Below are 19,171 nucleotides of genomic sequence, written 5' to 3' on the forward strand. Positions count from 1 at the left end.
CATAAGTGAGACGCCCCATGTACTCTCTGTGCTTTTGTGTTAATGACAGATTAATGATAACGTCTTTGCTTTATCAAGCACTCTCAATTAATGCCCTGCTTCCTGCCAGAATCTCACCCGTCTACTTTTTTCTTTTATCTGAGATCAATATATTAGTGTTTCATTGTCTTCTCTAATGATATGCAGAATAAGCCGCCTGTTTTACACAAAGTCTTATATTGAAACAGATACGTCCCATGTAATTGCCCCTCTCTGATGCTCCTGTTTGTAATGTAAGTATATGAAGGGTAGGCATTTTTTTCAACTAAAATGATCAGTCACAAATGATGTATTTGAACCACACGTGAATGCACATGAACTTAAATGTGTACGATATAAATGGAATCATGACATTTCCTTTATCTGAATTGTTGACTGTAGGTGCAGTACAGACACAAGGAAAAGAAACAGTAAGTCTCGAGTTGTGCTCCTCTACTGGAATATTTTATTGTTATTGTAGTCTGTATCACTGTTTCTTTTTACATTTGCTCATTTTATTTGATGAGTTGAAGTATTCACAAAGATGGAGAATAACGTTAGCTTCACAGTGATGGGCAAGGGGTTAGATATTTGATAAAAAAAAAAAAAAGAAGGACCAACATACACTCTTGTACAAGCAGTCACATCTGCATTCAATCACACATACGCACGTTTTACCATTAAACACCCGAGAATATCTGTGCGCTCACACATATTTGAATGTGGCAGCTACACTCTCGGAGTGTAGTGCACATCGAATCTGCACATTTATATATATGTTTTTTTTGTTACATTTTTTCTGCCTAAAAAAAAACAAAAAACATCACATCTTCAGGTCATCATAGAATCACATCAAAAACCTCTTACATACAGTGTGTGGGCTCGTTTTGAAGACTCTTCAGCAGAATATATAAATTTATTTCATTTTGATCAAACAAAAGTTTGAATGACTTTATTCCAAAGTGCTAGAGAATTATCTGATGTTTGTGTCTGGATAATTATTGTTTATTATTATTCTTAAATTGATGTATTGGGAAAAAAAGAGACAATATTTTAGGTTGAAGATGCTTGGTTGTCTGGGTCTCACTTCAAAAATAGATTGAAAAGTGATTTCAGATCAAATGTGTTGTGTTTGTTTCCTACAGTCTTGAGTTAAATTACAATTATTTCATTTTGACACAGAGACATGTTTCATATTTTCATGATCTCAATTTCAAACTTGATCTCGGGGTTGACTGAATTGATCTGAAACCTTCAGAATAATTCTGTTTTTCTTTTAAAGACCTCTGTTGGTCGTCTTTTAATGACTGTACATGGTCGGTTCATTGACTCTCTCTCTACTTCTCTGTGGTCAGCCTCTCATACCAGTGACCACTCTTGCATTGTTTTCTGTTTTAACAGGCTCACCCAATCTGTGTTAAGTGATATAGTGCTTTGAGTTCACATCAGAACTAATTTCAGTAAGTGCTCAGAAAAAAACACAGGCTTCAATGACAATTAACACTCTGCCCAATATTTCCCCCCCCCTAAAACATTTCCAGAAACATCCTTTACAGAGGATAATAAAAAAAAGGTATTTGGATGATATTATACATCCAATAAAACAAAGTTGACCAGACACATTTTTCACACCATTCTTAAATCTGAATAATCTGGTAGTAAAAGCAATAGAAACATTACAAAATAATTAATAAAAAAGAATATGGCTTTCACACACAAACACAGCCGCAGCATCGTACAGAATATACTGTAATTAAAATTCATGAAAACAAATGATCTCACTATAACAATACTGTCCTGTCTGCATTGCATTTTCTTCCCTTATACATAATGGAATGTCTGAGACTACTTTATTCATATTTTGTCCCAACAGTGTGCTTTAAGTATGGCTGATGGATGAATACTTTTTATTATCATTATTTTAAATCTCAATAATAAAAAAAACAAGAGGGTTGTCGCCGTCTGTTTTCAAGGAAAACTCTATGATCAACTGCATTTCTGTGAAAGAGATTTTTTTTTTTTTTTTTACAATACTGCAATATCCAAAAATGTTTTTCCCAAAGTCACTTTCACTCCTACAGTCAAGTGTCCATCTCCCTCTCCACTGGCTTAAGGGTAATTGTGTTCATTTGAGTGACAGTGAGGATGATGTGAGCTGAGGGTCTTTATGGTTTCGTCTCTATGTACAATATGGCTTCTCTGAGTGGAAGAGACACAGAAATCAACACAGTTATCTAGAAAGACACAGCAGAGTTCATTATTGTTGTAAAGATGGAAAGTCTGCAGGGACCACATGTCAAAAGTTTCCATGTTGCGTTTTCTCGAAGAGTCACTGACACGGTGATTCCCCGTGGCAGAGACTTGTCACATATTTTAGACTGCAGTTATTCGCCTCATTGTCCAATTAGTAATGTCCTTAGAGGTTTAATGTCCTGCCACTTCTGTCTGTGCTGCCCTTTTCACTGTCTCTCTTTCTGGTCTGTCACTCCTCTCTGCTCTGTCCTTCATTTTTGATCTTTTCCTCTTTGAGTCTCAGTCGTCCTCGGAGCCCGCGGCCCCCCTCAGTCCATTCATACAGAAGGGCAGGCCGGAGGAGAACGGGCTGTCAGACGGGGAGAAACCGCTGAAGGGTGGCAGGCCGGCCAACCGCTGCAGGTGGGGGAAAAAGGCAGGTGGAGGTCCCTTGTGGTGGTCCGAGCGTAGCTGCAGGCTGTCGCTGTGTCCTGCGCTGTGGTGGTGGGAGTGGGGCAGCTCAGGCGGAGCGTAGCGGATGGTGCTGGGAGCGTAGAGGCTCTGGGGGCCCTGAGGGCCAAGTGCGAGGGGGTGGAAGAGGACCCGGCCCGCTGCCCCTCCTGCAGCCAGTCTCTGCAGCAGCTCAAAGTCCGGGCCGTTACCGCCACTGCTACTCCGACTGATACCCGATACAACCCTGTCGTCGCGGGGGAGAGGTGAGGACACAGACATGGCTGGGGATAAAGCTGGGGAGGGGGGAGTGAAGAGGCCTTTTGGAGGAGCCTCACTGCTGGAAGAAGAGTCAGGGATCGGAGTTGTGGGGCTGTCCCCATTGAGGCTGCTGGAGGGTGTGTGTGTGTGTGACGGCTGTATGGCGTGCGTGTGTGAAGTGGAGGTTTGCGTATGTGACCCCCAGCGCCCTCCAGTGGTCAGGGCTTCATGTTCAGTCTTGATGCCGGGACTACCGGGCAGGGGAGAAGGGGTCACTACACTCTTCAGCTGCTGGATCACAGCCCGGCCGTTGTGTGTCCGGCCCCCCCTCTCCATTCCTGGAGTCGGGGTGTTGTCCCCTCCTCCCCCCCTACTCTGTTTACTGCCTCCGCCTCTGTCTTCCTGTTTCAATCTGTCACTGTGTCCCCCTTGCTCCCACTCTGTCTCTTCCTCCTCCTCTCCCTCGCTCTCGCTGGCCAGGTCAGAGGATGCCGACACGCTCTCCTCTGCGTGACGGAGCTCCTCCATCCTGCGGCGGGTTTCAGGAGGAGCGCCTTCAGGGTTAGACCTCAGCAGGCGCTTCCTCCTATCCTCTGATTGGATGGCGGTGGCTGTGAATTTCTCTCGACCTTTAGTGTCGGGGTCACTCTTCCCCGCTGAGCTCTTCACCGGCTGTGATCCTGAGAGAGATGAAGATTTTTATAATAACAAATGTACAGGCAGGTGTTTGTGTGTGTCAGTGGGCATCATCATGTGTGTTTGGCATCTTACCTCTGGCCTGTGGAGAGCTGGAGGTGGGGGACGAGCTCACTCTGAGTCGCTCTGCTCTCACGTTCTCTGGTAGCTGCAGTAGATCCAGGGGAGTGTCAGACAACTCTGTTCGACTGGATTGATAGATGTGGAAATGGGAAAAAGGAAAAGAAAAAAAAAGGTGTTAAAAATGACTATGTAGCACTTCAAACCACTTACAGATGAAAAAAAAAAACCCACTTGTGCCTTACTGATTGTCTGAATACTCCGAATGGAAACAACATATAATCGACCTAATAACAACCTGGAATAGCCAAACTGCCTCACACCCTTATAACCTCCATCTAAAACACACCCTGCACTGAAAACAACAGTCCTTATCAATCACACACATGCATGTAGACAGACAGGTGGTGCAGAACACGCGCGCCAAAACACACACTCCGTGCTCCACTCAGCAGCCCACCTACACACAGTTAAGCTCAGATGAGGAGGGGGCTGCTGGAGAAGTTAATGAGCTCTTGTAATTACAGCACTAATTAACTAAAACACCATTCAGCCCAAAAATTCTGACATCCATTTGTTGTAATTATATAGCTTCAGTCCAATTAGCATTGAAACTCAGCCTCCTCCTCTTGTTTTTGTCTAAACGCTCCGCCGCTGCGCACACATTCTTGTTCTCTGCTGTTTATGCATGTGTGTGCGTGTTTGTACGAAAAGTACATTTGCATCCGTGTCTGAGTGATTCAGGAGGGACTAAAAAGAGAAAAGCATATTTTGTCAAGGTTGCTGCAGTTGTTGTTTGTAAGGTGAATAGAAATGGGCCTCAGACATAAGTTATACTACATTGTATAAATACCTCAAACTGAAGGAAGCTGATATTTTCTGCATTATTTTGCGAGTCTTATCTTATGAAATAATACTGCTACATAAAGAGACACAGTATGAAATATTGTATAAGTAAGCATGTAGGTCTGTTCACTGACAGCTGAAAAAACAACTCCACTATTACAAGAGCAGTTTAGTTCAATTAAATTTAAAAAACTTTATTTATCCCCAGGGGGCAATTCCTTTCACTGGAATTTGATGTATTTTGCAGCACATTTCAGAGCAAATTTGTTGAATAATACAAAATTGTTAAAAATGGAAAGCAATTCATCAAAAAAAAAAATCTAATACATTTGACTCTTCTATGCACTTCTTTATGGTTGTGTTGAAGAGAATCTGAATTTGCTGGCCATTGAAATCCTTATTTCTAAACGTGTTCTTAAAAATCTCTTTAAAATTTTTTTTCAAAATTTAGCAGCTTTTTTTTTTCAAAGAAGAAACATTACAACTTTTAAATCATTAACATTAAATGATAACGTGCTGTGCTTTGATGTCTATTTTGAAAGTATCCTCATTTCTTTTTCTCACACGGTGGAAGTAGAGAAACCCTTCCAATAATCCGTCTGTATTTCATCATCAATCCCTTCAAAAGGATCTCTGTAGACAGCATGGTGCCTGCGTGTATAGACCAGCAGTTTAAAGAAAAGTGCAGCACTGCTCTGGTTTTACTGACCTCAGGATGTAGTTGACCCAGATGACGTTGCGTTCGTGGGGGGCTTTGTGGTTGATGGAGACGGTGGCACTGGATTGGATCCACAGGTAGCCTCCTCTCCTCTGGAGCCAGCGATAGTAACCCGTCACCACCTGGCCTTTACGCAGCACTGGGAGGAGACGGGCGGAGAGGGGCAGAAAAGAAGCCGGTGATTAGTTTGGCAGTTCATGATTAAGGCAGCAGAGGGCGCCGATCACAACGGGTCATGAGGAGATTTCAACATGCTCTCCCAGATTCATCAATAACTCAAATTTAGACACTGCGTATAATAAAGAGGAGTGGGGTTGAATTTTACTCTCCCCATGTGAAATGTTTGGATATGACTCACAGTCTTCATGACTCTGCCGGAGGTTTTCCAGGTCCTCTACGTGGATGAAGTGGTAACAGGTATGTCCCACCACCTCTGCTGGGGTCAGATCCATATACTCTGAGATCCTGAACGGGAACAAAACAACAAACAAATACATTTCTCTCCTTTACAGAAGCAGATGTCTCTCCTAAAAAACACCACCTGGCAGGAAAACTGCTGCCAACAGTTCATAAAAAAAAAAAGTGGGAACATTCTGAAAACACACGGTCTTGGAGGATTAGCAGAGACACTTGTTTGTATTTATTTAATGTGAGTACAGTTCTCACCTGTTCTCACAATACGTGACCTGCAGGTCCATGTTCACTCTGAAAACAAACATCTGGCTCTCCATGCGCACTTCATTAAGCGAGGAGGGCGGGAGTGTGTGTGCCAGTGCGACCAAACCCAGCGGTCGACGCACTGAGCGCGTGGAGCCTGGCACGAGTGCAGGGCGGCAGCGGATTCGTCCTGTCACATGGATTACCTAATAATAAAAACAGGGAGGATGAATTACTTTCTTTTTTTTTTTGTTGAAGTATTTTATCAGGAAAAAAAACAAGTGATGAATCCAAGAGAGAAAATAACAATCAACAAAAATAACTTACAATCACAACAACAATCAATAAACATTTTACTGAAACACAACACAAAGTCAGACTGAGCTAAAACATGCAGCAGCAGGTATTACAGCAGCCAGCGCAGTAAACTGTTATGTGCAGCGGTCCAGTGTGAAATAAGGTCAGAACCATAAAACACACTGAAACGACCACCTTGACAGAGCTATGAAAGCCTGGCTGCGCTAAACAAAAAGGCAGAGGTCTGCTTGTTATTTCAGCCACAACAAGCAGGTACATTGGAGAATAATACAAGGCGTGTTTTCAAACAAGGAGAAGGTATTTCTCCTGACATTTGTACCTTGTATCCAGAGGACTTGACGTGTAGACCTCTTTTTGTGAGTGTGGACTTCATGCGGATGAAGAAGCCACGGTCGGCAGACTCGTCAGCAGTAGAATGAGGACTAGATGGAGCTGTTAAGGATGACAAAAAGAAACAATAAAAACCCAACAGTTTAACAGTTTTACTTAATTTTTTTCCGGTGTTTTTGTTGTTTCGAGGGTGCAACGTGAGTTTGACAGGGGAAAGAATCTCATTCTCAGTGTGTATGATTTGTTCTCCCTAAATCCACACAACAACTAGTACCAGGTTCAGGTGTACCAGCCAGTGAGGAGGTGGATGCAGAGCTGGAAGCACTCTCGGGGCCTATGTGACAGCCGGCCTCCGCCCTCAGGTGAGGCTTGATCCCCAGCCGCTCAGCCATCTCCACATGGTCCGCTGGGTGGATGTAGTCAAACACACTGCTGCCGGTCAGCTCCACCTGAAGAGAAACACATCCACTGATCAAAAAGAGAAGCATGGAGCACAAGTACACAAGCGTGCGCGCATACAGGCAGAAAAAAATCAATATACGTTATGACAGGAAAATGAAAGCACTGCTCTGGGTTACAACTCAACAAGGAGTGAGGAGGTTGTAAGACATTCTCCCCCACACACACGCACATACATTAAAGTCCAGTCTCAGAGGACCAAGTGACTACAGTATTACACAAATAAAACCAGGGGAGATAAAAATCAATTGTATTTGCTGATTAAAAACAGGTGAACTCCAAGTATCTCCAAAGGTCACATTACTATTCTTCTTCTTCCCCCATCCCTCCCAGCTCTTTCATTCAGTTACAGTCACTCCCCGCTGGCATCGAGAGCAACGCAACAGTTCATACAGCTCTATATGATCCTATCATCGTAATGCATCATAGTCGCATTTCTAATCATTTAAAGGCAATCGTCGCGCTGCTCATGCACGGCATCCATAAGAGCAGCACAATCGGAGCAGATGTGATTCCATCTGAAGCCGTATAAATGAGTGTGAGGGCTTGCACACATGTACGCAGCTTCTATTACATCTGTGAATGTGTGTGTGTGTGCCAATACCATTCTATCTGATAAAGCCATGGCTGCAGCAGCCTCACACCCTTGTCTGTAGGACACAGCCATTTATTACCGGATTAGAGCCATTTACTGCGGACTTTATGGGAGCTTCAGCAGGCCCTCAAGGACATCACAGCCGGGGAGAGGAAGGAGTGGGAAAATGGAGAGGTGGGTGTTGAGGAATGAGGGCAGAGGATGATGAGTGAAAACAGAGGAGTAAAATTTGAGGGAACCCCAACAAGTGAGGAAAGGACAGAAGCTCTTAGTCCCAGACAAACAGAGATTCATCTCTTTGGGAATGCCCTTTTCTTTTTAAATGTCAACATAGGGAGACATGGTTTCAGCAGATCAACTACAAGAAGTCATTTCTGTTTTAGCTTTTAAAGTCCAATAATGTTTTTTTTGAAATGCAGAAAGAAGAACACAAAATGCTTGAATGAAAAAGTTACCAACTTCAAAAGAACCGTCTGAGAATATGCAAAGAATACAGCGACCTGCTTAGCACTTACATTACACCAAGCTATCTATATTCACTCTAAAAGATGTAGGTTACCAAAGCTGGATACTCTCCTGAGCTCCTGTATTTATGTGTAACATGTAGATAAAGAGTTCTTATTTTAACGTTCAAGGTCATATGTTTTGGTTAGCGAGGGGTTCAGGATATCGCAGCCATCGAAGACTCTTCTGTGCAACTCTGACGGACAATGAAGTCACCAGCACTATACATGTCAGCGCCAATCCTAGGAAGTGTTTTGGCCTTACTTTTGTACAACAGGCGGAGGACGTCCAGCTTTATATACAGTCAATGGTTCTTTGCAAAAATGTACAAAGGGGTTTCAGCGCTTTTTGGACTTTAAACAGCAGCGTGGATTGGACAAACCAACACAGTTATTACTATCACACTGTAACTGTTCTGTTGAAGAAATTGAAGTATCGCCACTTGGGGTCAAATCAGGATGTTTTTGCATGTGTCTAAAGAGCAAGGTCATCAATTCAAGATTAAAGTTATGACTTACATGGAGCTGTAACTCTCCTTTTCAAATGCAGTAAATCCAGGGATACGATCAAGCTTCGTTGAATTTTTATGCAACTTATTTGCATTAATAATATTATAGCTCACAAAAAAATCTGTTTAAAATCAACAGCTGTTTATTTTCCTTTGATGCCTTTTAAGTGTGCAGTAACAACGTCAGCAGTGTTCAGGTGTTGGATTAGTCTGCTGCAGTCCTTTTGAATCATGAAAGCTGAGTTATAAATGAATGCTTTTTTTAAAATTACGTGTTTGCATCTATTCATTGAGAGGCTGGAAGTTTGACAAGTACAGAGATGGATGCAGATAGTGAAGCTTTTTTTTGTGATTCTATACCGAGAAATCTATCTCTATCTTTCTATCCATCGATTCATCTTTCAATCTATCTATCGATCTATGCTTCATGAATAGTGATTCTTCTCCTGTGTAGGGAATTCCTGTCGTTTTTAAAGAAAGACTTGATGTACCTCTGCTCACAACACTGGACCTGCCCATCTGAAAGAGCCCCGGCCCTGTGGTATTGGAAAAACAAGGTGAAGAGACAAACGGGTCCTTACGGGCTTTACCGGGCTTAAGACCTATCCGAATAATATCACTCCATCAGAGGCACAGGGGAGGGATTGAAAAAAGATCAGACAGAAATGAGCAGATGAGAAAGAGACGGAGCAATTGAGGGGATGAGTCAGGCTCAGACATGAAAACAGGTATAGAATGTGGTGCGAGGGGAGACGTGAGGAGAGACCGAGATCATTCAAATCTCTCTCCGAGTGTGTGTGTGCGTTTGTGTGTAAGCATGCACACGGCGCCCTCTGTTTCTCTGAGTATGTGACTAGACTGTCTGTTTTTGTGTCTCCACGAGTCATTGTGTGTCATTGTCTGTGTGAGGAGTTGTCTGCCAATGCATCTGTGTGAGCCGGCGTGCGTGTTTGTGTGTGGATACCACGTGCATGTTTGTATGGCAGTTTGGTGGGGATGGGTGAGGATTGGGGTTGGGGGGGCAGCAAGCAGGGGAAGGAGAGACATGATATAAATAATAGCAGGGGGCTTTAATATGTATGAGGCATCCGGGCAGTGGTCCACAACACACTCTCAGCCCTCAACCCTCACTGACTGATGGGAGGAGAGAGGGAGGAGGGAGGGGAGTTGGGGGGGCTGCATACTAACCATTCCCAGATCAATTCTCTCCTCCCTTAATCTAGCATCCTTCCTCCCTTCTCTTTACCCCATTTATCCCTTTTCTCTCTCCTCCTGGCCCATGCTTTCTTCTCCATCCTTCTCTCTCTCTCTCTCTCTCTCTCTCTCTCTCTCTCTCTCTCTCTCTCTCTCTCTCCTCCTCATATTCTTCATTTCCTCCTTTGTCTCCTCTTCCTCTCCTGCCTCCTCTACTCCCCCGCCTCTCATTTACTATGTGGCATTCCCAAGTTTATCCCCCCGTGCTTTGGACCCGGAGTCCTGGCGAGGAGAAAAATGATACCTGGAGGCGCCAGGGGAGTGGGCGGCGGGCTGTGCCCTTGGTCAAGGTGCCTGACCTGGGCTAAGCCGGCTAAGCAGCCCCCCCGTCAGGGGAGCAGCCCAGGGTGTACGCTGGGGCAGAGGGGTCAGACAGGATGGGGGGGGGGGGGGGGAGAGATGGCCGAGCAGGGGCAGTCTGCAGGGGCGACATGCCCTCTAAAACAAACCACCAGTTACACTTTTTCACTCAGAACATCGTTTGTTTGTCTGTCCTTCCTCTCTCCCCTGTGCCCACCTCCACTCGTCAACAAAGTATATTGAAGTGTTTTTGTCCTCGGGCTCCAATCTTTTCTCCTTCCTGTTATCTGTTTTCTTTGGACAATCTTGGACAATATCTCTGTTAGAAATGATCATTCTGCTGAACTGTAATTATTTATTAACAATGATTTAACACATGTATGACATATGCTTTGAACTGTTATCTTCCTTTAAAATGCAACATTTTCTTTCAATTCAATTCAAATAACTTTTTTCAACCCTATGGGGCAATTGAGAAGCACAGAGAAGAACCAACTGGTCGACGACAAGAGAAGTGAATCATCTGATACCTAACTGTGCAATAATTACACGTAAATATCAGCAATACTGTTACGTGGAATTTGCAATTGATTCTATGTACAATTTGAAATAACTATTCAAGGGATCATTCATTTAATAGAATATTAAACGTTATGTTCATGACGTACTCTACTTCTCCTCTCAATCTCCTCTATAGCGGTCAACTGTAACACAATAATTCCCTGCTGGATCAATAAAGTACAACTACTGTAAATCTTATTCTGATTTTTTTTTTTTTTCTTCCTGCACGTGTCCATAAACACACCATACACTCCCTTCCATATATCCCTCTAACTCATCTCCTGAACTCCGAACTCTGCCTGCCCGTCCAGGTTGTCTCTCTTTCTCATCATAAACCCCCTCCATCCCACCTTGCTCTCATCTTTTCAGGAAGGTAAACGTGGCGTTGTATGTTCAAGGTTTTGTGCGTAATCTTCGATCATAAATAATTTCATTAGAATGCTGATGGCTCAGGCCCTGTTTGAGGAGATGTGATGGGTTAGGCCATCTGCTCAGCTGATAAGAACAGCTCTGTTTTATTAGCATCTCCACCAAAGCCTCGGCTGTCTTGTTTACCTAGGCAATCCCAAGGCGATTTTCATTCCTACTGCACATTTAAACTCTATTTACACACTCAGACTCTCTCGCTCCTCTCTAACACTGTCTCGCTATCTCTCCCCCATTCCTCTTCCTTGTTTTTTTTTTTTTTCAATCTTGTAATTGTCTGGTACGTGATGTTTACGTGTTCATTTTTCTTTTTGTTCTGTTTTTATCATGTTTTGGCTGACTACTCTCACTTCTTCTGTCGTTTTACTTTTAAAGCTGTTAGAATGTGCCTTGTGTTCATATCCAAAAACTTGCTTGCCCTTATCTACATTAAGAGTTATTGATCTCGATCTTTATGAACACCTGCAGTGAGCGTCTGTGCGGATCAGAGCTGTGGTGAATACAAAGGCCTTGAACAACTTTCACAAGTCAGAGTGAGCTGCTAGTTTTTTTTCTGGACTGGCAGGAATTAATTTTTTTTTTTAATTTCTTAAAATTAGAAAAAGGAAATTTAATTATGTCCTATATTGTATAATTTTATATTCTAGAATTTCAACAGTGATTATCACTTTTCTAGAAAATCATGTTTTTGCTGACATCTAGTATTTTGCTTACATTGCTAGGATGATGTGAAATGTTAAATCCAGGGTGTGTCAGGTGTGGTTACAGGGCATCACACTATTTGATAAAAGTTACTCTTAGAGCAAATCCCCCAATTTATTTAAGAAAGAATGAAGACATTTGACTTTCAGCGATGCTTGAAGTGGTCAAATGAAACGGAAGCTTTCATCCATAAAGAACAACAAGTGTTTTAGTCTTCTTTAGGCTCAATGACGTCGGAGGACGGCTGAACAAAGTTGTCTCTAATGCAGATATCTCACAAGCGATTCCTGCTCGTTTTCACCATGTGCAAAAAAAAATGGAAAACATTGTGATGGCATGTTATGCTTACATATATAGTTGTACTCTAACGTTGAATAATAAGGTGAGAATAATGAAACATTCTGAAAACATCCCATCGTTCTAGTCGTGGCTCTTTCTACAGCACCAGAGGTTTGTACAGAGGCTGTGCACTTGCTGTAATCACCCCTGGTTGGACATGTGGGTGAATGTTAAGGGGTCCCCCTTTTACTAAAATGTACCTATATTTGACTCATCTATTTGAAAAATGTAAAAAAAAAAAAAAAAAAGGTAAAAAAAAACTTGGGAATAACAGGGGGCTTTAAGATAATAATGGATACAGAACTACACCAGGCAGTTTACCTCTGCATCGGCCTGGCATCTTTCTCATAATTTAACTCTGGCAGGTAGGTCAATGCACTTAAACAAAAAAACAAGGACTGTGGACTGTGTCCTCCATCTCTAAGTTAAGTCATGGAAGGAGGCGGTCGCTTTCCCCAAATTAAAACATTGATTTAAAACTTTTTCAACGTACACACCCGCCTGTGTGACAGGGCAGAGAAATGTCTACAGTATCCTTTGAAGTCACCAAGGGCAGACCCTCAATCACAGCAGGACTTCTACATGAAGAAACACTCCATTACTTCTGTTATTGTAACCCTATGTAATGCTGTACCCATTCCTCTTACTTGGAAACATCTCTCTCTTATCACACCTTTCCTCCTTTCCTCCCCCTCTCTTTCTCTCCCCGGCTGTCTCTATCTATCTTCCCATCCCCCTTGGTGTTTTTCCCCCTCCCTACAATCAATGTGGCTTTTAAGATGCCTATCGATTTGTTCCCCTAGACAGGCCCAGCGCGCTGGGGCGACACTTTGATTGCTGGGCCAGTAATTACTGTTATTATTTATGCATCTGGGCAAAATGGCAGGACTTAACATTCACAGTACAAGAGGCCACAGGCAATCAACAGAGGTGAGCACCTGGAGAGAGAGAGGGGGCGGGAGAGAGAGGTAGAGTGAGAGCGGCATGGCTCCCGAGAGAGTCACACTCCAGAGATGAGCGCAAAGAGTGCAGTCAAAGATATTCACACTCACACTCACACACACACACACTCACACACACACACACACACACACACACACACACACACACACACACACTCCTGGGAGGGGATATGAAAGCGTAAGCAGAAGAGAGGCACATGTGTGCAGATGCTTTTGTGTACAAAGGATTATTCTTGTGCGTGTGTATGTGTGTGTGTGTTTGTGTTTGTGTGAGGGAGAGATGTGTTTGCTTGTGCGCATGTTACGAGGTGGTCTTACCTGTGAGAGCCCCAGGTAGATGGAAACCGTCTCTGAGATGTAGAGGAAGCGTCCCTCATGGCTGACGACGAACACAAAGCCATCCAGAGACTGTGTACATAAAAAGCACACATCACCCACACGTACACACACACACACACACACACATAAAACAAACAGAAACAAGACAGACAAATTAGAGCAATTAGTGTGTATCGAACAAGTTACAATGAGCTGGAGAATAAACAACCCGTCACCCCTCGGCCTCTTTTTTTTTCTCTCCACATACAAACACACACACACACACTCACACACGCACCCACTCACACACAGACCACCACACATGCACAAATATGAACAAAAACAGACAATTACACAGCCATATATGACAAACCGATCATAGGTCTGAGCTGTTTCAAACCAATGTAATAAAACTCTCTCAGGCCTCTCTCACATACCCACGCGCACACACACGCACACAGACACACACGCACAATACCAGACATGAGTATGGGCACAGACTGAGATAGAACAAGAGTCATTACAGTCTGCAGTGATTCTAATGAGAAGTGAAAGGTATACAGCCAGACCATTAGAGAAGACTGCTTCAGAGAATAATACTAATCGTCATAACACACACACACGCACACACACACACACACACACACACACACACACACACACACACACACACACACACACACACACACCAATGCCACTTTGCTCTAGAAGAATGATTGCTATTTTGGCGGACCATGCTTAAAGTGGCAGTGGTAATTTATGCAACTGACACATCCAGTATGCAAATGTGTGGCCGGGGTGCGGGGCGTCGTGTGTCGCGAGGATAAACCAGCCGACTGAATGTCGGAGAACTAAAGCGCAATTATCAAGCCATTACGGCGGGAGGACGGCTGGGAGGGAAGAATCATACAGTTTTTCTGGAGCGTTAATTTGATTTCTATCAGCGCTAGTTTCCCCGTGACTCCCTTCCTCTTTAAAATGCCAGAGGAGAGCAGGCATATGTGACGTTTCTTTGTTTTACCACAACCTTCTCAATTCCAACATATATTCCCTCTTCCTCTTTTTTTGGCTCCACCTGTTTCCACTTCTTCCTGATACCTTCTCAGATACGATTTATTTTTTGTTCACCTTTCATCCGCTATCCAATCAAAAGTTTCATTTTACAAAAGATGAAGACCAAGTGTTTCTTCATCTCACTCCTTTGGTTGCTCTCCAAACCCTCTCTCCTCCCTCCTCCCCCTGTTCATAACTAAAACCTGCAACGTTACCTTCTCTGCACTTCCTCTGAGCTTTTGTCTCGACATCCTGCATTTCGTCACCCCCACAGCCCTTCTGCCCCAGAAACCCCCTCAGGCTCCATTCATCTGTCAGTGCAACATGGAGGCATTCTTTGGCAGCCTACGAGATCGTCCGAGCGTCTGAGGTTCATGAGACGCGCGGGTGTCCGTATGTGTGAATGTGAGAGTGTGTGTGATTGCTCATGGGCCTTACTGATAGACTAGTTTAGCTGTTGCACGCACACACAAACACACACACACTCTAGACAAACTGTTGAACAAGGCAGTCACTGAAGATAGCCTGTCCATGACACTTGATAAAACTTCAATCAGTTTTCAAATATAATTTTCCCTGAATAAATGTACTGAAGCAAATCTGTCCGAAAGAAAACTGACATCATTTTTAAACTATTTTTCCCCAATGAAAAGATTATGGGATGAGAAAACTTCTCCATTAAACTGTATCAAAAATGTACGGCCCCACAGAAGACACTGTTTCCCATAAGACAGTGACAACAGATTTCAAACTACTAAAGGTCCTCATCTCAGAGCATTTTTAAAAAATCATCATAATTATCAGAGGAAAGAATGATAGGGGTGAGTGATAAACTTACCTGCAGGAGGTGCGCCCCGAGGTGCTGCTCAAACATGTCAGTCGCCAGAGAATGAGCTGATCGTCTTACTGCAGAGTGAAAGAAGACAAAAAAAATGTAAACACATTTAAAACCTTTAATAAATCTCTATAAATAATAGATAAAAGACAGTATCTGACCAACTGAAGAGCAACAAAATGTTTAATTATTATTGCCAATTCGCTAGGGAAATCATTTTCTATGTATTTTTTTATTTAAAACATATAAGGCAAAGCACCTAAAGCTTGATGTACCTGCTGCCTCCAAGTCATTTAAAACTTGTATCAGGAAAGTTGCTCAATGTTTAAATCATTCTTTTTCAAATAAAGAAAGGTATTTAAAAAAAGTACTTTCTCGGCACTGCAGCTCATTATACTGGATACTGGAACAACTAACAAGAGATAAAAAAAAACCCTACAAAAGCTCTGTGGAAATCGAGAGCAACTTGTTGGTTTCAGGAAGTTTACATTAATGGACTTTCAAATGAGTTTCATTTATTTCATATTTTAAAGTAATTTACAAAAAGATCTGTGAATATGTCTTCTCATTCCCCAGCAGATGTGCGTTTGTAACCATGCCGTGTCCATTTCTGTGACGTATTTATTCTGCACTGAAATGAAAATTTGGACCTGAACCATTTAAATCTGACAAACAGCAGAGTCTGAAGAAAGTGAACACACAGTGAGTGTGTGTGTTGCCAATTTCTGCCAGGTACGCAAACAAACACTCACACACACACTCATAGTGTCTGCATCGCCACCCTCAGTGCATCCAAAACATGAGCTATCAGAGCTGCTTCAGTGCCAAAGTGGTCCTGTTTACCAAGGCAATTACAATACAAATAGAGTTGGAGGTGGTTAGGCAAGGGGAGGAGTGTGTGTGTGTGTGTGTGTGTGTGTGTGTGTGGGGGGGGGGGGGGGGGGGGGGGGGGGGGGGGGGGGGGGGGGGGGGGTGAAGATAGGTATGAGAGGAGCGGAGAGGGTACGACAGGAAAATGAGAAAACACTGTGGAAAGGAAGCATGATCCCTTTCTACCGAGCAAACGTGGCCATGAGGGGCTGCGCTGACGTGCAAGATTAATTTAGCAATCAGCCGTATTTACTGTTTTATGTCAAAAAGAGTGTGTGATGCAAGGGTGTGTGTGTGTGCGCGCGCACCTGTGCATGTGTGATTATAAGAGTGAAGAGCATACTAATCTCACACCAACAGGGGCTGCTTTTTGAACACAATGTTCCTTATCCGACAGAGACAAACTAGGTGTGTATTTGTGTGTTTAAGAGCATATGAGTGAGTGTGTGTGTGTGTGTGTGTGCACGTGTGTGTGTGTGTGTCTGTCTGTCTGTCTGTCTGTCTGTGACTTCTGGATCATTGGATATCTCTCTGTGTTTACGTATGTGTGTGTCGCTGCAAGGCTGAGGGAAATCAATACACGTTATGACAGGAAAATGAAAGTGCAGCTCTGGGTTACAACTGAACACAGAGGGAGGCTCAGAACACACACACACACGCACACACACACACACACACACACACACACACATATTGCCCAGCTGCCTTCTTGTGATGTGGGTGAATAGAAAAGGGAGGCATTCCATTAGAGCTATAGACACACACAAACACACTCTCTCTCTCTCTCTCTCTCTCTCTCACACACACACACACACACAGCAATGAATTCTCATGCACAGACTACACAGCGGCAACATGCCCTTCGATTAAACAACATAAATACCCAGGCACACACACACACACACACACACACACACACACAAACTCACACACTCTCACACTCACATAAATACAGAGTTGCCGGACAAAGCCACAGTGGCATTGTGAGATTGGGGTCCCCCTGTGTGACAGAGTGTGAATATAAATAAGGCAAGTCCATTCAGGGCTATGAAAGGGGGTCTGGTGCTGGGACCCTCCAGCCCAGTCAGTTTCTGCCTGGAGGGAGGGGGGGGGCCCTCTCGCTCTCTGCCTACCTATCAGGCTCTCTCGTGGGGCTGCGACGGAGCTGCAGCACTGGGAAGTCTGGAGGAAGCAACCCCCATCATGTCCATGTGAGAACAGATGAAAAACATGCAAACATTACTGTTAGTGCATGTCGTATGATTGAAGAGAAGCAACACTGTGTGTGTGTGTTTGTGCGTGTGTGTGTGTGTGTGTGTGTGTGTGTGTGATTCTTCTTTCATCCCTGGAGGAGTGCAGGTGTAGTGTGCTGAGTAGTGTCAGCGGGGCGAAGGAAACGCTGGATGTGACATGAGGCCAGGAGGGCTGACGGATGAGTCTTCACACTCGCATACACACACACACACACACACACACACAAACATACGCACACACACTCACACAAATACACAGAGGACCATTTATTAAAGACTGCCAGGGTACAATAGGGCAGCCAGGAAACCAAAACACTGGACCTGGTGTGTGTGTTTGTGTGGGTGTGTGGACACACGCAAGAATGTGTGCAAGAGTGTGTGTTTGTATCTAACCCAGAGAGAACAAAGATCCTTCTGTAGTGCTGTGAACCACTGTTTCTATACGTGTGACTGTGTGTATGTGTGTATGCTTGAAGGATAAAGCGGTAGGGGGCTTTGGATGATTTTGTTTGTATTCTTGATTATTATAATTTATATTATATAAACAACTTTTGGTTGAAAACCATTGAAGAAAAAAAACCCTCTCTACACTTTGGCCCTTCTGCTTTTGAGATTTTGGGCCTCCACTCTTACTGTAAGTATCTAAGATCTGGAGATGCAGCAGCTTATACAAAGATGTGACACAGGACAAGAAAAACACACGCAGATCAACATTCAGGCATGTGTTGACAGTTTAGCAAAGTTATTTAATTTCGGTCAAATTAAAATTAAGTGCACCAGCATTATTGTTAACGAAGCCCAAATTGACAAAAAAAAAGAAGCTTTCGTTATTTTGTAGAGTTTCTGCCACCTCTTCCAAACTGTCAATGTAGTCGTCATCGTTCCGCACTATGACTTAGCAACTAAGAGCTTCTTATGTTGTGCAAGATGAGAAAACAAAAACATAGAGGTTTACCCGAACATCACAAATAGCCCTCAGCTTGTTTTGGACAGACAGCCAGGAACAACCCTAAAATGGGCACACAACTGTAAAACTGTAAATGAGGACAGGACGAGGGGTTGGCAGAGGTCTCAGGGGGCGAGAAATAACGTTAAAAAATGAGAAAAAGATGCTGCAGTCGTAATGTTTACAAGATGGTGAGTGAAGCAAAGTTTGATGCTACAGTATAAGGACAGTTTCTGCCTTTTTTTAGTTATTGGATGTATCCAAAGTATCAACTACAGAGGGACAAGTTTGAAGCTGTTGTATGCACAATTATTGGAGTTATCGACTTCTGGTTGTGCGATGTAAACATGATAAGCCCCTCCCACTCGCCTGCTTTGAATTTCCCTTACTTTTACATGCTTTCCTCATCAGTTCAGCCTCTGGAAATCTGTTTACAGACTTTTGAAATCTAAGCTTGTTTTAAGCAGCTTCAGATGGAACTGTGTCACATATCTCACACAGTTTTTTCGCTTTTGTGGCAAATTCTGATTTTCAGACACAAGCACATTGAAATTAAAAAGTGAGAAATCAGCAAGGTATTTTATTGAAGTCATACAGGACTTGTATGCGTCGGTTTTAAATTGCTCTAGTAAAGCAGTATGTAGGCTTATTAAACATATGTGCATGGTTGTTTATGCAGCCCTGTGCACGTCTCTTGTCA

General features: G+C 43.3%; 1 protein-coding gene across 3 annotated transcripts in view; it reads right to left on the reverse strand.

Annotated features, from left to right (window-relative positions):
• Positions 1–394: 394 nt before the first annotated feature.
• npas1 (neuronal PAS domain protein 1) overlaps positions 395–19,171 on the reverse strand; it is a 59,655-nt gene continuing 40,878 nt past the window's right edge. For all 3 annotated transcript variants that reach the window (XM_079354825.1, XM_079354823.1, XM_079354824.1), the window contains 9 exons: positions 15,406–15,473; positions 13,515–13,604; positions 6,861–7,035; positions 6,576–6,688; positions 5,948–6,144; positions 5,640–5,746; positions 5,273–5,420; positions 3,733–3,845; positions 395–3,641 (listed from right to left, as the gene is read on the reverse strand). In XM_079354825.1, coding sequence (XP_079210951.1) covers positions 2,551–3,641; positions 3,733–3,845; positions 5,273–5,420; positions 5,640–5,746; positions 5,948–6,144; positions 6,576–6,688; positions 6,861–7,035; positions 13,515–13,604; positions 15,406–15,473 — 2,102 coding nt within the window. In that variant the 3' untranslated portion in view covers positions 395–2,550. The remainder of the gene's footprint in view (positions 3,642–3,732; positions 3,846–5,272; positions 5,421–5,639; positions 5,747–5,947; positions 6,145–6,575; positions 6,689–6,860; positions 7,036–13,514; positions 13,605–15,405; positions 15,474–19,171) is intronic.

The sequence above is a fragment of the Symphodus melops genome (genome assembly GCF_947650265.1).
Source record: "Symphodus melops genome assembly, chromosome: 10".
Lineage (NCBI taxonomy): Eukaryota > Metazoa > Chordata > Actinopteri > Labriformes > Labridae > Symphodus > Symphodus melops.